Consider the following 17,098-nt stretch of genomic DNA (forward strand, 5'->3'; position numbering starts at 1 on the left):
AACTCCTGCTTGGATCTCAAAATCCTTAGTGACACCATCAGGTGATGTGACATGAGCTATAGTATGATGGTACATGCATCCTATGGCAGCCACTATCCTCTCTGGGACTCCATATGCTCTCATTATGTCAAGCATTTTCCCACGGTGGATGGTATCAAATGCCTTCTTGAAATCGATGAATATTACTGCTGCATTGAGATTGTTGTTCTTGACTTCCTCAATTATCCTCCTTAGAGCAAGTATTTGTGACACCGTAGATCTCCCAGGTCGAAAACCATTTTGGTTGAATCTCAGGACCGGGTCAAGGTTTTAGGACTTCAGGTGGAATCCCATCCTCACCGGTGCTTTTCCCTTCTGAAATGTCTTTTTTGGCAGTGTCATATTCAACCTGATCAAAAGCATCAGTTCGCATGTTGAACTCTTCGTATACTTGATCTATGGCTTCATACTCATCGGTTACATCTGGTGGGTCTCCAAGTAGTTGCTGGAAGTGTTGGAACCAAGCATTCAGTCTTTCGCCTTGCGTGTCCCCTTTTATTTGTCCTTTTTTAGCAGATTTACGCCCACTAACTTCATTGATGAGGTCCCAGGCTGCCTTATGCTGGCAGTTGATGTTACAATTCTCCACCTCCTTGATCTTTCTTTTAAGGATTTGTTCATTTGCCTCTTCATAAACCTTTCTCAGATGATTCTTCTTAGACTGCAGTTCTGATCTTGACATGCTTGAAACTTCTTGGCTGTCCACAAGTTGCGCTTGCTGTAGTTCTGTCCTCGCTTCTTCAATCCTGGGATCATGCCAGATTGCTTCCTTTAATAGGCGCTTCCTAGCTTTTGGAATTAGCTCCTCCGCAATATCTTTGTCCATGTTACCTTTCTACAGGCTTTATGCTGGAAGTGGGTGTTACAAACTGTCAACTTGTGGAGCATGCAGAATTCGAACAGTTTCTCCCCTCTGCTGTTGATATTACCAATACCATACTTGCCCATTGCGGGGGTCCAAGCTTTACTGTCAGAGCCTATTTTGGCATTGAAATCCCCCATAAGGATAAGTTTCTCCTTCTTATTGACTTTCTGAAAGTGATGTTGTAGCCCATCATAATATTCATCACTCTCTTCATCACTGTGCGTAGTGGTGGGGGCGTAAACATTAATGATGTTGAGTATTCCATCCTTCATTTTGAACTTTGCTGTTAAGATTCTAGAAGAGACGGATTCATAGCTGACAAGGCATTCAAGAAGTGGCTGTGATATTAGAAGCCCAACACCTTCTCTTCCAATGCCATCTTTCCTACCTGCTAGAAGGATGGTGTATTCATCTTTGTTGATGAGTGTCTCGGATGTGTCAGATGTGTTTCGCAGAGTCCAAGGATGTCAAGACCAAATCTTCTAACTTCATCAAGGAGGATTTCCCAATGACCTTCTGTCCTAAGCGTCCTGACATTCCAGGTTCCTATATTAATACCACCGGAGCTCCTTTTCTTTGTAAGTTCCTCTACAGCAGTCTTTGTTAGAGTTGGCTGTTTTGTCACTATTGGCTTATTTGTCACAGTGCGGCCCCTTGTATTTGAGGCCTGCTCAGCTGTGGCATTTGTCACATATTGGTATTTTGTCGACTTCCGGCTACTTACGCTGATCCTGGTTGTCTTCCTGGTTTCTTCCTCTGGCCGTACCTGTGGAGATGGCAACCAATCATCCGGCGGATTCTTAGCACCCCTGCCACTCTGTTGCCGACGAGCAGCCACCGGGACTCAGGGGCCTTAACGGGGGTCGACTTTCATGATAGGAGATTACTCTTTAAGAGTATTGACCTGCTTTACATACTGGGCACACGGCCAATGACTTCCCAGTCGGGTGAGTTGTTGCATTACTTACATAGGGGCGGGCCGGCCACCAGCCACTTGCCTTAAATATACACGTAAGTGCCCCTATGGGTTTGTTCGGGTTTTCCTTCCCGTAAGCGATATTCTATAGCCTTCCAGACTGCTCCAGCAGCCTTTCAGGCCATAGGCTATTGCCCCCAGAGCCCCAGAGTCTGTTAACTATGCCGTAACAGGTGGTCCGCGATTGACATGCAATCTTCGAGAACGTGGGGGATGGTAACTACAGAGAGGCGATTAGGAACAGGAGGACTGATGGAATTGCCTCCTGCGTCTACAACCTTAAGTATAGTAAGAACAGCAAATCAAAGTAAAGCAAAGGGTAAGCAGCATGCGGGAGAAAGGCAAGGGCATGCAGGGAGAAAGAGGGGTTAGGTAAGGAGAGCAAAGCAAAGGTTGGAAGTGCGCATCATGCAGCCATTTACCACCCAGGTTCTATAGTCCGAATTAAAAAAAAAAGGTTCCCTAATCCAAAAATTAAAAGAGGTTCTTTAATCCGAATTTTAAAAACGGTTCTCTGGTTTTAAATTTAAATTTAAAAAGGGTTCTATAGTCCGAATATGAAATAGGCTCTATATTCCCTTTAGAAAATTCGGACTATAGAGCCTATTTTCATATTCGGACTAGAGAACCGTTTTTAAAATTCGGATTAAAGAACATCTTTTAATATTCGGATTAGGGAACCTTTTTTAAATTTCGAACTATAGAACCTTTGAAATAAAGAACCGCCGGAATAAAGATTTTTTTTCCGGACTAGAGAACCTCTTTTAAAATTCGGACTAGCGAATGCTGTGAACCTTCGGACTAAAGAACCTTCGGATTTAATATAGAAGCGTCGAATTATAGAGCAGTCAACTTCCATAATAGCCTTAAAGTTGAAATAGAATTTACACAACAAGTCAATTTTGCATTGTACTCTTTGTTCTTGCAGCACTTTCTTGTAAAGGAGTTTGTGGTACCTCTCCCGTGGACCCCGTGACATTTCATATGTGTGGATGTGATTACTACTGCGAACTAATGGGTGGGTGCTGTGGCGATAAGATCGAGGTCTGTGGTTCAGATGGTAAGTACACGTTCACACGAACAGGGAGATTTAACAACACGTTTAATAAAGCCATAGATCTAATGTATGATCACCGTTGAATTTAAATTTGGTTATTATTTCCCAAAAATGATAAAATAATATTAGTAATAACTGTCAGGAAGGTTTTCTGTCCATTTTAAACCGAAATAATGAGGTAAAATGAAAGGACTGTCTTGGTTGTTTTTACGTGAACTATATGCATATAGGTCGGATTTAAAGCCATATTATAACATTTGCTGAAAAGAACGCCCTCAAAAAAAATGTAATTCAGGTTTTTACACGATTGTAATGTACTTTTTGTGGCGCCCTCTACGGAGGCGCCACAATATATATGCATGACTTTGTGAAAAGCTTCTAATTTCACTCTTGCTAGATTGACTTCGCAATTGTTTTGCTAAAATTATGCCCAGCTCAGAAATAAAACCACAATTTGCTTGGATTTTATTTTATTATTGTTTTCTGATATGCACGGGATAAAATGGTGAGCGTATATTCTTTGTTTAAAATACAACATTAGGATTTATAAAAACACCAAATAAATCCTGACCTTTGTATGAGTTCAACCAGTTTACCGTGTGCCTTAGAACCCGATAGACGGTGACATTTGACCATACACTAGGATCCACAACATGCTCATCTATCATGGGAACAGTTCTTAAACCCTAATACATTTGTACATTCATCCTTTGTACACAAACTCATACTCTGCAACTTGAGGTCAAATTTTGCACTATGATTATGTAATTGAGGTTATTGGACTATGCCATTGGGATGAGACTCTTGTGGTCCATAGTGATAAGATCAATTAACGACGCCTATTAAACTGATGGCTTTTGTTTGCTAATTACCATAGAATCTATATAGCGGTTATTGCCAAAGTTACAATATGGTGGCACAATTGGGCGGCAAACTGCATGCAAACAACACGACATATTAATTATACATGTTCTACATTGTTGTATTTTAAAACACTGACGACCAAAATGTACGTTAATGCCATGATTGGATCATGGAGGTAGTACTAGCTACTACCTCCATGATTGGATTAAGTAAATAACTAAATCCTGTTATCTACCCAGCAATGTTTGCTTATCTTAATAAACTGTAGTGTAAAATGGTTCAAGACAGAAAAGGCAAACAGACAGAAATTTAGAGTTTTAAATTAGAGAGTTGACAGGAAGTTGTAAGAGTTAAATTGTTATGGATGTGGATATGATTGGTGTAAGCGCGAAAATGTTGAATGTCAGATCAAAGTCATCCGAGGTGAATTAAGTAATGTCAATCACAAATTGTTACAGGTCATTTGAGGTGGACTACCGTAAACGTTCGCCTAATGGCGCTTTTGGATTCTTAGAAATGTGAGAGCGCCATCCTTGTAAAATCTCAACAGCATTAAGGATACGTGTATGTTAAATTGAGCAACCTGGACATAATGCCTCAGAAAAAAAAATATCGTGACTTGACACAATACTTTGGGTCACTAGGTTAGTTGCTAGAGCAGCAAATGTTTTGGGGTTTCTTCAGGTATTCTTTCTCAAAGTGCCATTGGACTTAATTTGTAAATCGATTCATACGTTATACCTAACTCATTTTGGTAAATCTTTTTATAACATTGTAATTTCTTCATATTTTTTTTAATATTCTTCAGTTCAAAATTACACCCTTCTATTGTCTGCCCGTTAGCTCAGTCGGTAGAAGGTGCGCCTTGAATGGTGAATGGTACTTGTTCGAATCTTGATTTCTGCCCCCACTTTTATGTGAAGAAGGGTCAAGAAATGTTTTTGGATTTTGTCCCCATTTTACGAACGAATATTGTGAATTTTCTTATTTTTTTAGATAAATAGGGACTGCGAACAAACGGCAACAAAAAACCGCTGACAAAATTTGCTCCACCTGCTACCTATCAATGCGTGATATATTCCACTACATTTAACAGTTAAATGACCTTTGAAAAATAGAACGGCCTCAATGTTTCAAATTGTGTAACTACATTACTTTATTCATATGCATTATAAATGATCAGCTATTTTTTCTTTTCGCCAGCCCATTCGGGGCTGGTACCTGTTCAGGTTTGGGGTCAGTTTACTCAAGAGATTATATTTTAGTGGTATTGGAATGATTTTTTTTTTTTACTTTTTGTGGTTAAATTTTTTTTAAATATTTTAATTCGATTTGTTAGGAAAAGTAAGTATGTTTTGCCGTTTCAACGAACGAAAACGAGTGAGTATTACCAAAGTTATGTTTGAACTAATTAATTATGACTTTAAAAGTTTAAAGGCCTAAATGTAACAATAATAGTTAATATATATAGCATCATATGGTCAGCAGAAGAAAATCTGACATCACCTATGATGTCATATCAGTGTCCTTGACCGGGGTCCTTACTCCTTGACCACTGAACAGCGTGATATCATGTTGATAACAGATCTATAGAATCAAAATCTTCATCATATCCCGGATCATATCACAGATTCTCAACAATCTGTGATCATATGGACCATATTGATGTGAAAGTAGTTATCTATCATATCCTGTGTCGTTTTATGGATAAAAATGACTCAAAATGTTATTGATGAAATGGTTGCTATCATAAACATCAGTTTTGTCTTTTCAACGGGAAAAATCCGATGCAAAATAAAGTTTTTAGGGCCTAGCTATAATATGGGCATAATTTATGCATATAGTATTGAACAATGTACCCCATTTGACATGCACTTATAGATAAATAAATTGTCTTACTTTATTAATTTAATAACTTCTTTATTATAAATAAAATGACACATAACTATTTGATTCATAAAATTACATTCAACAAAATGATTGAAGAGAAAACACACAAGGCACTAGGCAGACTGTTATAGAATGGAGTATGTAAGATCCCATGTCCATAGCTTCGCAGGAGTTTCCGACTAGCAATCAACATGATCAGCACATTCAGAAAAACACAGTTTAAGAGTGAAGATTGTAGTGAGTAACCAGTCCTTTATAAATGTGCTGGCCACTATCTATTATAATATAGTAGGCTTAAACTATACATTGCGAATTAATTAAGTTATTTTAAAATAAAATGTACATGTAAGTTAACTCAAACCGGCAGTGTATATGGTCGAATCCAACCAAAAGTGTCCACGGGCCAAAAATAAAAGTCAGAAATAAAAATGTCTCCACAATTTTTTCCTTTTGCCCATTGATTGATGACATATTGGCCTTATAGGAACCAAAAGTGCCATTACTAATCTTGACAAATAAATCCAGGACGTGTGATAGTAAATGTGATATCAAAACCCAATGTTACCTACGAATACCACTAGGATGCTTTCACTATCGCAATACTAATCAACCTAAAACAAATGGAATATTAACGCTTTTTTCGTGTAATGTAGACCACAGGGTGTCAGGAAAATACTAGCTCAACCAGAAAATATTTGTTTTTATTTTTATAACGCGATCAATATGATCTTAGTCAATGTATGCTAATTTATTTTTGAAAATGAAGTTTAGGTCAGTTTCTGTATTTTATTTATCAAATGAGTATGAATCAATTTACACATTGTATAAGAACGAGTAGGATATATGTTTTCAAGAATATTAGGAATTATACGCATACACCTAACGTTTTATACAATGAAAAGGTGAAGAAATCCGGGTATTCGTAGGTAACATGAGCGATTTAACACTATCTATATTGAGTTTAGAGGTTTGAATTTTGCTATTATGGTCATGAATTAATAACATGGTAGTTTTTAGATCCCTTCCAGATCGGACATCCAAATGAATAAATGCTATTACCTTAGATCAAAAATTTTTGATGGTTTTAGCAAGATTTTGACCACTTCATTTTGATATACAAGTACTTAATCAGCAATTTTACATAATAAATAATTGTTGAATGAATCCGTATATGGGTAATAATAGTGTCCTAGGGTACCGCTTAAAGTTTTTGTCAATTAATTTCCATTGGTAGGGACACTTCATTACACATGTCATGTATTATGCTGTATTCGTAAGTAACATTTCAGTATTTGTAGGTAAGAATTAGACTTTTGGTGGATATCGCAATCAAAACTTCATTTTATAAAGCACTTTGAATGTATTATTTTCTTTATGTGCGTTTATTGATACTTTAGACCCTATCATGTACTAATAATGTCGGTTCACAGCGGTTGAAAGAGGATTGAAGTAAGAAACAAAGGCACTAAAGTGACTTTAATTTGCTTAATTGCACACAAATCGCTTAAAACCGTTATTGCAGACTTGTGAAGTCCATCTTGGAGTCAGTTACGTCTTGTGGCCATTCGTTTGAGGGCAACTACAATTAGCTTTATACCAGGGTCCATCACTGTGTTGTCTAGATCATGAGACAATGGGAACAGTCGTTTTTTCCATGGTATTCGTAGGTAACCTTAGCGAAAACGTCAAAAGTTACCTTCGAATAAATCAATTTGGACACAAATTACTCAGAAACCAGAAGGTCGGTAAACATTTAAAATGAAGCACACATGACAGTTGACAAATCCAAGTATTTATCCCTTCTAATCTTCTTTAATCTGATTTTTCTTTCAAATGAGCAGACCGTCGTCTATTTCAGTACATATTTTTCAACAATTAAGCCGTATTCAGTTTTGCATGGTGGGCATGTATGTGAATTCGCAACTTTCATTGACATATGATTTGATAGCAAACATACAGGCCTTTGTTATGTACCAATATGGGCATTGACATGAATGGCGGTGTTTCACAATACTGTCATGATGTCAAATTGTATTCGTAGGTAACATTCGGTTACCGAAATTTACCTACGAATACTTGCTTTTATTGTTGACATCTCAGAAATATTTAAACGCAGGCTATTGAAACTTGGTAGAAATAAAGAATGTATTACCCTGCACCCATTGCTTAACTATTGTTTACTATTCTCTCACTTTGTGGAAATGACAAAGCTTTTAACATGTATTCGGAGGTAATGCATATTTTTTACCAAACCTACCTTTGTGCCATTTAGAATTTCTGGCAGCTAAACACAATAATAAAGATGTCCGAATGCAATGCATTTCAGTATTGGACATATCAAAGCTTGTATCAATTGCGCATTTATTAATGATTTCCATTTTTTTTTTTTTTTTCTAGTGCTATGAAAAATTGTATTCGTAGGTAATGTAAAAAAACACCACTCAAAAAATTATCACAAAAAATTCATAATTATGTACAAATATGTGAAAAATTGAACAGGCAATCTTCGAATACACACCTTTCAGGAAATCAATTTAGATTCAATCCAATGACTTCTTGTCATAACTGACTTAGATGTTTTTAAAAATACTTTAAGAAATATTTTGAAAAAATTGGTAAAAATAGCATGTTTTAGGGTCTCTGTGTCTAAGTTTGTCACAGAGGGGGGTCTTATTATATATGGCGCGAAGCGTATGATCAAGGCGAATAAACACAATACAAAAACGAATGCCAATTGATTAATACTTTTAAGTTATGGCCCTGAACATGCCGTGTATCGAAAGCAGTGAAATCGGACATTCCTAAGCGAAGATATTGAGTTCGTAAGTTCTGGTATTACAAAATTGGAAATTGAGATATCGTGGGTAAAAAGCTGAAAAGACAAAAAAAACCAACGACAACAACAACAACAACAACAACAAAACAAACAGACCAGAACAATTTGGAGTACATGTAATGAATTAAAAGAGTTGACATGAGATTAGGAATTAATGTTTTCTGCTGTTTCAGTGTGCATGTTCTCATCGTTGATGGTTTGGTGGACTGTCATGTAGATGTGAGCGTGATCCTAAAAATGCCTTTCACATTGACCAAAACTAATTACAAGACCTCTTCTACATTGAGGCTGGCTTTCCCTTTTAAAGGGAATTTTTATCTTAAAAGGATCGAACCCAAGTAGATCAGACCATTGATCATAACTATCAGACCACGAAGTAGTTACGTAACTCCGTGATGGTATCGGAACCAAGCACTGTTTGTATGGCGATCATTACGATCACGCTATTTGGTATGCCTTTTTTGTGTACTGATTGTTTCGATCGTGGTTCATTACTTAAGCGCGTGATCCCGTTGACATAGGAACATTACGTAACTTCGATACCGGGCTTCGATACTGAATAGTTGTTGAGTGCACATAATATGGAAAGCCATTGGGGTATTGTGTGCCTTCCAAAGCGCCTTATAATATGTTCTCATTGTGTTGTGGAATCCTAGCCAGTATTCAATGATAGCTATAGAGGCCTTGCGTTTATCGATTGGCTCCAAACAAAGGATTTGAACCGGTTTCTTCCCCGTAATCATGGCGCATTGCAGTCCATTCAATCAAATGTTGTCATCAACCTATTTGATCGTAGTGCATTTTGTTATGTGTGTGAGACGAACTGTCGCGGTCGATGCAATCATGCTTTTGTTGAATGCATTTGAGCAGTCCGCCATATTTACGGGATGATACGTCATATGCACAGCCTCTATTCAGTCGGTCGTTGTATGATTTTGTTCGTTCACTCATTCAAATTTTATTTATATCATTTGAAGACTGAGCCTATTATGATACATCCTCCGTGGAACAGTTTCACATAAATATAGCTAGGGATTATTGGGGCAGAGGTTATCTTTTGAATCCTCTTAGAGGGCTATCATTTTTTTCGGAAGGGGGGTCCCAAATTTACAAAAAGTCTGCGTCAATAAAATTGCGCACCCCCTATTTCGGCAACAAAAATTTTATGATCCCAAACCCCAAAATTGTATTGAAATCAGTCTTTTTGAATAAAATAACACACTTTCTGTGGTCATCGTGTGACTCCCTACATTTTGGTCATAAAACATTTTATGACCCCCTCCTATTATTCTTTCCAAGACTTTATGACCCCAGTATATTTGGGACACCCCTTTCGAATAAAATGACCACTGATGCATAGGCAAGACACTCGCGCGAATTGAAAGACTTGTCGCACGCGACAGTTCGTCTCACGCACATAACAAATGCCTATACAATCAAATAGGTTCATTACAACATTTGATTGAATGGATTGAGTTACTCTAAAATGAAACGATAAAAACAAAGAATCGTGAAAAAAGACACATACAAGATAAAATAATAAAATTATATAAACAATGTTAAAGATAAAATCAAGAAAATAGAGAATAAAATTTCCTCAAATCAGAAAAAAAACCATTGACATACATCATAATCTGTCAGAAATTACTGCATGAGATTCGAACCATCAATCTTCTCCACAAGTTCTCTTTATCCTCGCACTATTAGACTATGAGACATGGGCATTTATCTTTCACTTCCGTAGTCCACTCTTGGGCAGAACATAAAAACATAACAAATCAAGAGTAAATATATGTCTGAATTAATATCCAAAAAGTTCCCACGTTTTACTTTACTCATTTAGGAGTTATTTGGGGTTAAAAATGAGTTTTCGTGATTTTTTCCATTTTGCCCAAAAATGTCAAATATTAAAATAGCTGTAACTTTAAAAATAAATTGAGTAGAAATTTCATTTCTATTGTAGATGTTACATGTCATATGGATTTCCAACACTGGTGAATAAAAATGTCACAGCACAACTCTAAAATATAAAAAAATGGCAAAAACCATATTTTTGTGCTATTTTGGCCATTTTTGACCTAAAAATGTAATTTTTGCATGGGAAAAAAAAATATATATATTTTCTGGATTTAAAAAATATGTCATTATATCAACCTAGTTATTCTGAACAAAAAAGTTAATGATGGTGAATGTCTGTGACCTATAGTTTTTGATCTATGGCCCTTTCAAATTCACATATGGACTAAAATAGCATGTTTTGTCAATTTTTCCAATATTAGGCTGAAAATGGTACTTTTTGTAATTTTAACAAAATTTTCAGTGTTTGGAAAGTGGGAACTTCACATATATTATGGATATATTATAGTACTTTCATTTTAAGCTAGTTGTAGATCCACTGGTAGCTCGGTTTCCATGGCAGAAGCAATTATATCGTCAATTTTACTACTTTCAATGCAGCAAAATCATTTTAGTCATCATTTTACTGCATTGAAAGTAGATAAAATTGCTGCTACCACGGTAGCGGGCATACTAGTGGATCTTGAAAAGTACAATTACATGTTCATATTATTAAGTGAAGTTCCAACTTTCAAAAAACTAACGAGTTGGTTAAAATGGACATAAAGGACCATTTTTGGGGTAATATTGGAAAAATTGAACAAAAACATGCTATTTTAGTCCATATGTGAATTTGAAAGGGCCATAGATCAAAAACTATAGGTCACAGACATTCACCATCATTAACTATTTTGTTCAGAATAACTAGGTTGACATAATGACATATTTTTGAAATCAATAAAATATATATTTATTTTTTTCCCCATGCAAAATTACATTTTAGCTCAAAATTGCCAAAATAGCACAAAATATGGATTTTGCCATTTTTTTATATTTCGAGTTGTGCTGTGACATTTTTATTCACCAGTGTTAGACATCCATGTGATATGTAACATCTACAATAGAAATGAAATTTCTACTCAATTTATTTTGAAAGTTACAGCTATTTTAATATTTGACATTTTTGGGCAAAATGGAAAAAATCACGAAAACTCATTTTTAACCCCAAATAACTCCTAAATGTGCAAAGTAAAACGTGGGAACTTTTTGGATACTAATTCAGACATATCTTTACTCTTGATTTGTTGTGTTTTCATGTTTTGCCCAAGAGGGGACTACAAAAGTGGAAAACCAAGGGCCGTAGAGATGCATGGCCCATAGTCTATATAGTCTAATGCTCTGATCACTGGGCCACAACGTATCAGGTGAATGATTACCGCATTATCATGAACAAGTTTGTTCGATCTTGTTCATAATTGTATGTGTCAATAGGTTTCACCCTTTAACTACACGTACCCTTAATGATCAGTGATAATAGTCGGCTTTTACAGGGATGGCGCTCTCTCATTTCCATGAACTCCATAGCGCCATTAGGCGAACGTTTACGGTATGTTTATATTTGGATTGTCAGAACACCTTCCCCAATCAAACACATTTCTCTTGCATTTGATCATCTTCTACTCTTCCCTAGAAAAATCATTATAATACCAAATCTACACACCATGGAATTCACCATATATCACGTCCAAGTTCACATTGGGCGCCACATTCCTTTTTTAAAGGAATTTTTATTGTGTTTAGTATTAAAGATTCTCTGTAAAAATAAAAATTTACGTGCTGTACTTTTGTCAAAATCCGTGATTTTGAATAAAATGCAGGAACCGTCGTTTATTATTACCATGGAAATATTAGTCGAATGCGTATGTGTTGTTCATAACACACCCCTACGTACACGGCGTACGGGACCCCCACACACACCCCCACCCACGCCAGATTATCGTTCTGTATTACAACCGCCGGAGTAACATGCATAGTAAATTCCGATTTTCTCAAATAAATACTAACCTATTTTTAAATAAATAATAATTATGGCTTTAATGTATTAAACTACGACAATAATTCAAAATTGCTCTCATATTCAACGAATTTGGCTGATTTCAATTTTAATATGTGAAACTATAAACATGCCAAACAAAATGGAACAATTTCAATATCAATTTCAAAGATCATGTGGCTTCGCCCTATATTTGTCTGACTATTGACCTACTTTTTCACATGCAGTGTTGCAGAAAATATTTGTGGTGGTTATATACCCAAAAACCCACAGTGGTGATAGTTTACGGCGAGTTTTGTAATTATTACTTGATTTTGATATTTAAGTAATACGATAAAGTCATCATAGGCAGTAATGTGTTTGTATTAAAAGAAATAACAAAAATAATTATTTAAGGAATAAAAATACTATTTGGAAATTGCAGCAAGATTTGCAGATGTCGTTATTTGAACAGTACCAGTTCTCCAGTTTTGCTAGTTTTCCTAATCTTTGGGCTAAATTAATAGCATCATAAAGGTCATAATTTTATACTGACAGCTTCGCTATGTACTTCATAGCTTGATACATGTGCTTCGGGTGATTGTGTTCAGTGTGTACATAGGCTATTTACTTTTCAAATCTTGTGACAAATTATGCTTGCTGATGCTTGTATAATGTATTATAGACAAATTATTAGAATGCATGTGCAGCCCTGTCCTGCATGTATGTAGCACCAGTAGAAATGGCCCAGGTTGAATAAAATAAATAAACCTTTGAATGAATAATTGAATATTTTATTCCCTGGATTATATTTGTTGGGACAAAATAATGATATAGTTTGACGCTTTGAAATACAGTTATGTTAATCATGATCAAATTTTTCCCCTCATAAGTTGTATCAAAACAATATACATGTATTGAGGAAATAGATATGACAGATTTTGAAACTTTGATATGGAAAGATACCCGGGAAAGATAGCCCAGGCCTGTTGTCTCATCAGAGAAGATGAGCAGAAGTCTTCTCATCTGATGATAAAAAAACTCTAGGTATGATAACGAAAATGTTTTAAATAACTATTATCTAAAAAAATTATAACAATGTTTTATATAAAATGTTAATATAAAACGTTATGATGTGAAGGGTTAATATAAAATCAGGGAAAATATGTTCCAACTGACCAGCAGGGAACCAAAGGATGGATCCAAACGGATATAACAGTGTCTCACACACACTACACTCATAGAAATTGTTTGTTGGCATTACTCAGTAAGTTGATGTAAGTCGTTGCGTCAACTTTCCGAGTAATGCCAACGCGTACAATTTTGAGTAACGCTGACTCGATATCATTATGTTGGTCGCACTCATTTGCACTTACTTTATTGAGTTGTTACAACTCAGAAAATGAAACTAGGTTAGCATAACTTTCTAGAGATGTGCTATATAGTATACAAAATTGTGCACTGATTACAAAAATCAATATTTGAATACTGCTAATTGTGCAGAAAATGGTCCAATTACGTGAATTAAGTAACAAAGTACCAAATTGGAATGACTCAAAACAATAAGTACCAGTAACTTAATATGAACGAGTTACATCAACTTACATGTTGAGTTACAATAACTCAACTAATTGGTACTTTGAACCTTGTTTATTTTTCTAAGTTCCCTGAACTTGAATTCAGAAGTTGGCATTACTTAAAAGTTGACGCAACGACTTACATCAACTTTTTAAGTAATGCCAACAAAGTTGATTAGTTGACGGAACTTTTGAGCTTTTTCAGCATTTTTAAGTTCAGATAACTAAAATGAATTTTGTTTTGGCAATTTTTACACTATTTTTGAGTTGTCCAAACTTACTCCTTTTGAATTGCGCCAACAAGGCGAACAAGTCATTTCTATGAGTGTAGCAATGGATAAGATTAAAATCAGGGAAAATATGACACAACATGATCCAATGGGGGAATAACATAAGCGAAACTCTTTTAACTTTGTTTATACGTTTTGTGTTCCTCCATTGGAAATCGATGTTGTGTAATATTTTCCCTGTTTTTAATTGTGAAGGGTTACTCATTCTTTCATTTCTCTTGACAATTTTTTCATTTGCTCGCCCTATTCCTTTTAAAGGAATTTTTATTTGGGCTTGATTAAACCAAGGACATGATGGACGTACGAATTAAAAAATTATTAATATTACCAGTGGCGTAGCTAGGGGTGGACAGGACTCGCCCACCCTGGAAAAATCTGGGGGGGATTTTGGAGCGAGAGGGAAAAAAGAGAAAGGAAAGGGGGAAGAAAAAAAGAAAGGAAGAAGGGAAAAAAAAAGGAAAAAAGAAAGAAGGAGAAAGGAAAGAAGAGAAAAGGAAGAGGGAATGGGGAAAGAAATGGTCCAGAGGGAAGGAAAAGCAATAGAGAGGAATCCTGAATAAATAAAAAAGGGAAATGAAAAAAAAAAAGGGAAGCCTAAGAGGGATGGGAGAAGGAAAGGGGAAAGAAAGAAGGAAAAGAGGAAAAAACAACAACTTGCATGTTTATTGTGGGGAAGCAATGCATGCTCAGGGGGAAGGAGTGTAAGAAAGGGGAAGAAATTGAAGAATATGATGGAGGACCGGGAATTTAAGGAAGGGAACGGAAAGTGATTTGAGGGGAAGTAATTTAAGTGAGTGTAATAGAAGGGGGAAGGAATGAGAGAAAGGGGAAGATACTGAAGAATACGATGAAGACGGAAAGAGAAAGAATGGAAACTTATGGAACAGAAGGGGAGAAGTAATTGGAAAGTAATTTAATGGAAGAGGGGAGGAATGAGAGAAAGGGGATGAAATTGAAGAAAGAAATAGAACGAAGGGGAGAAGGGGGAAATAATTCAAATGAATGTAATAGTGAAGATTAATCAGGTTAATTTATTTTAACTGTTCTTACATTGTAAATTCGTTTTTGTTTCCTTTCAGATAATTCTAAAATCAAAACGTAACATTTTTACATGGCAAAATTTTCACATAAAAACGTTACGAATGTATGCAAGGAGACTTCTCCTCATGGTATAAAAATGCCCAAACCCATGAGCTTCCGGGGGCTTCGCCCCCTGGACCCCCACTAGGGTCCATAAGGCGGGCCCTTTCAGATAATTCTCAAATCAAAACTTAACATTTTTTTACATGGCAACATTTTCACTTAAAAACGTTACAAATGTATGCAATGCGGCTTCCCCTCATGGTATAAAAATGCTCAAAATCCATGAGCTTCCGGGGGCGATAGGGGTCCCAAACATGGCAAAATGTTCACATAAAAACGTTACAAATGTATGCAAGGAGGCTTCTCCTCATGGTATAAAAATGTCCCAAGTCCATGAGCCCTGGATCCCTAAAGCGGCCCATGGGCCCCACGCCAGTGGGGTCGCTCCACTCGCTATGCTTGTTTCGCTCTATTTATTTATAAACTTGGGGGAAATTGTTTTAGCCTTGCCCACCCTGGCAAAGAGGGCTGGCTACGCCCTGAATATTACGTCCACAATTTAGGCATACTGTAGTATTTCGTGCATTGCATCGCACATCCGCAAATTATGCTCATCCCAGAGACCGCACTTCACAGAATTGGAAGATGGGCGCACAAGGCAAAAACCATAAAGTAACGATTTGTTGAAAGGATGTGTGAGGAACTCAAGTATAAGTTTATGTCTCATATTCCTGGTTTCCCAAAACCAGTTTATCCCAGGGATATGGCAATTAAGAGCTATTACGGTGCCCTTTTCACTGGCCTTATGGCCCAGTATTTTGAGTTTATTCGGTTTATTTGGATAAAATATGACAGCTTAGATTGGTCGCTTGAATCAGTGGCCTGGCGCGCGTAGTCATCCAAATGGGTGGGGTGGCAACGACCATAATAGGGGTAGGTATCTGATTGGGGGTACAAGCCCGTTTCGGCAATTATTCTAAGGGATTTGCTCAACTTTTTATCGATGGGGGGCATGTGACGTTTGAGAAAAGTTTAAGTGTAGTTTGGCGTGACAACGAATGAAAATAAAGCTACGTATATTAGAAAAGTTAAATCCTAAAGTTAAAGTTAAATCAAGGGTTAAATCCTTTTTTAGGGTGCTTTTCAAAAGTTAATTATCGCGGATGGTGTACAGGCCACAATGGAGTGGACCCCGAAGAGCGAAGTGATGTTTGAGGGCACTATCACCCCGGCTACACTTCAGTTTTCATGTGTAAATAAAATTCCTTTAAAAAGGAATGGAGCGCCCATTGTGAGCTGGACGGCGTGATATGGTCCCGGGATATGGTGAATTCCATGGTGATCAGATTTGGTATTATAATGATTTTTCTAGGGAAGAGTAGAAGATGATCAAATACAAGAGAAATGCTTCATGGAATGAAGCTTTCGCGTCAATTTGATATTATGTGGGGTGGGAGTTCTGTTTTGGGGGCCTATTGTAGTGATATTGCTTTGGAATATGAATATTGTTGCATTTCGTTATGCAGGGCCTAGTGTATATGGATAGTAGAGAAGATACAAATAAGTACGCTTCCCCCCTTAGTCATCTATACACTCATTCTTGTCAGACAACGAATTTCGACAAAACGTTTTAATAACATTGAAATGTCGGGTTATATAAAGGTCATGAAAACATTTTAAAACGTTATTGTAAATATTTTGGGCAAACATTTTTGCAAAATATTTTTCAACCCCAAAATAACATTCTGTTTAG

General features: G+C 36.4%; 1 protein-coding gene across 1 annotated transcript in view; it reads right to left on the reverse strand.

Annotated features, from left to right (window-relative positions):
* Nucleotides 1–1,295: 1,295 nt before the first annotated feature.
* Nucleotides 1,296–17,098, reverse strand: part of LOC140157981 (uncharacterized) — a 48,910-nt gene continuing 33,107 nt past the window's right edge. The window contains exon 3 of the mRNA XM_072181230.1: nt 1,296–1,670. Coding sequence (XP_072037331.1) covers nt 1,296–1,670 — 375 coding nt within the window. The remainder of the gene's footprint in view (nt 1,671–17,098) is intronic.

The sequence above is a fragment of the Amphiura filiformis genome, chromosome 7 (assembly GCF_039555335.1).
Source record: "Amphiura filiformis chromosome 7, Afil_fr2py, whole genome shotgun sequence".
NCBI classification, from domain to species: Eukaryota; Metazoa; Echinodermata; class Ophiuroidea; order Amphilepidida; family Amphiuridae; genus Amphiura; species Amphiura filiformis.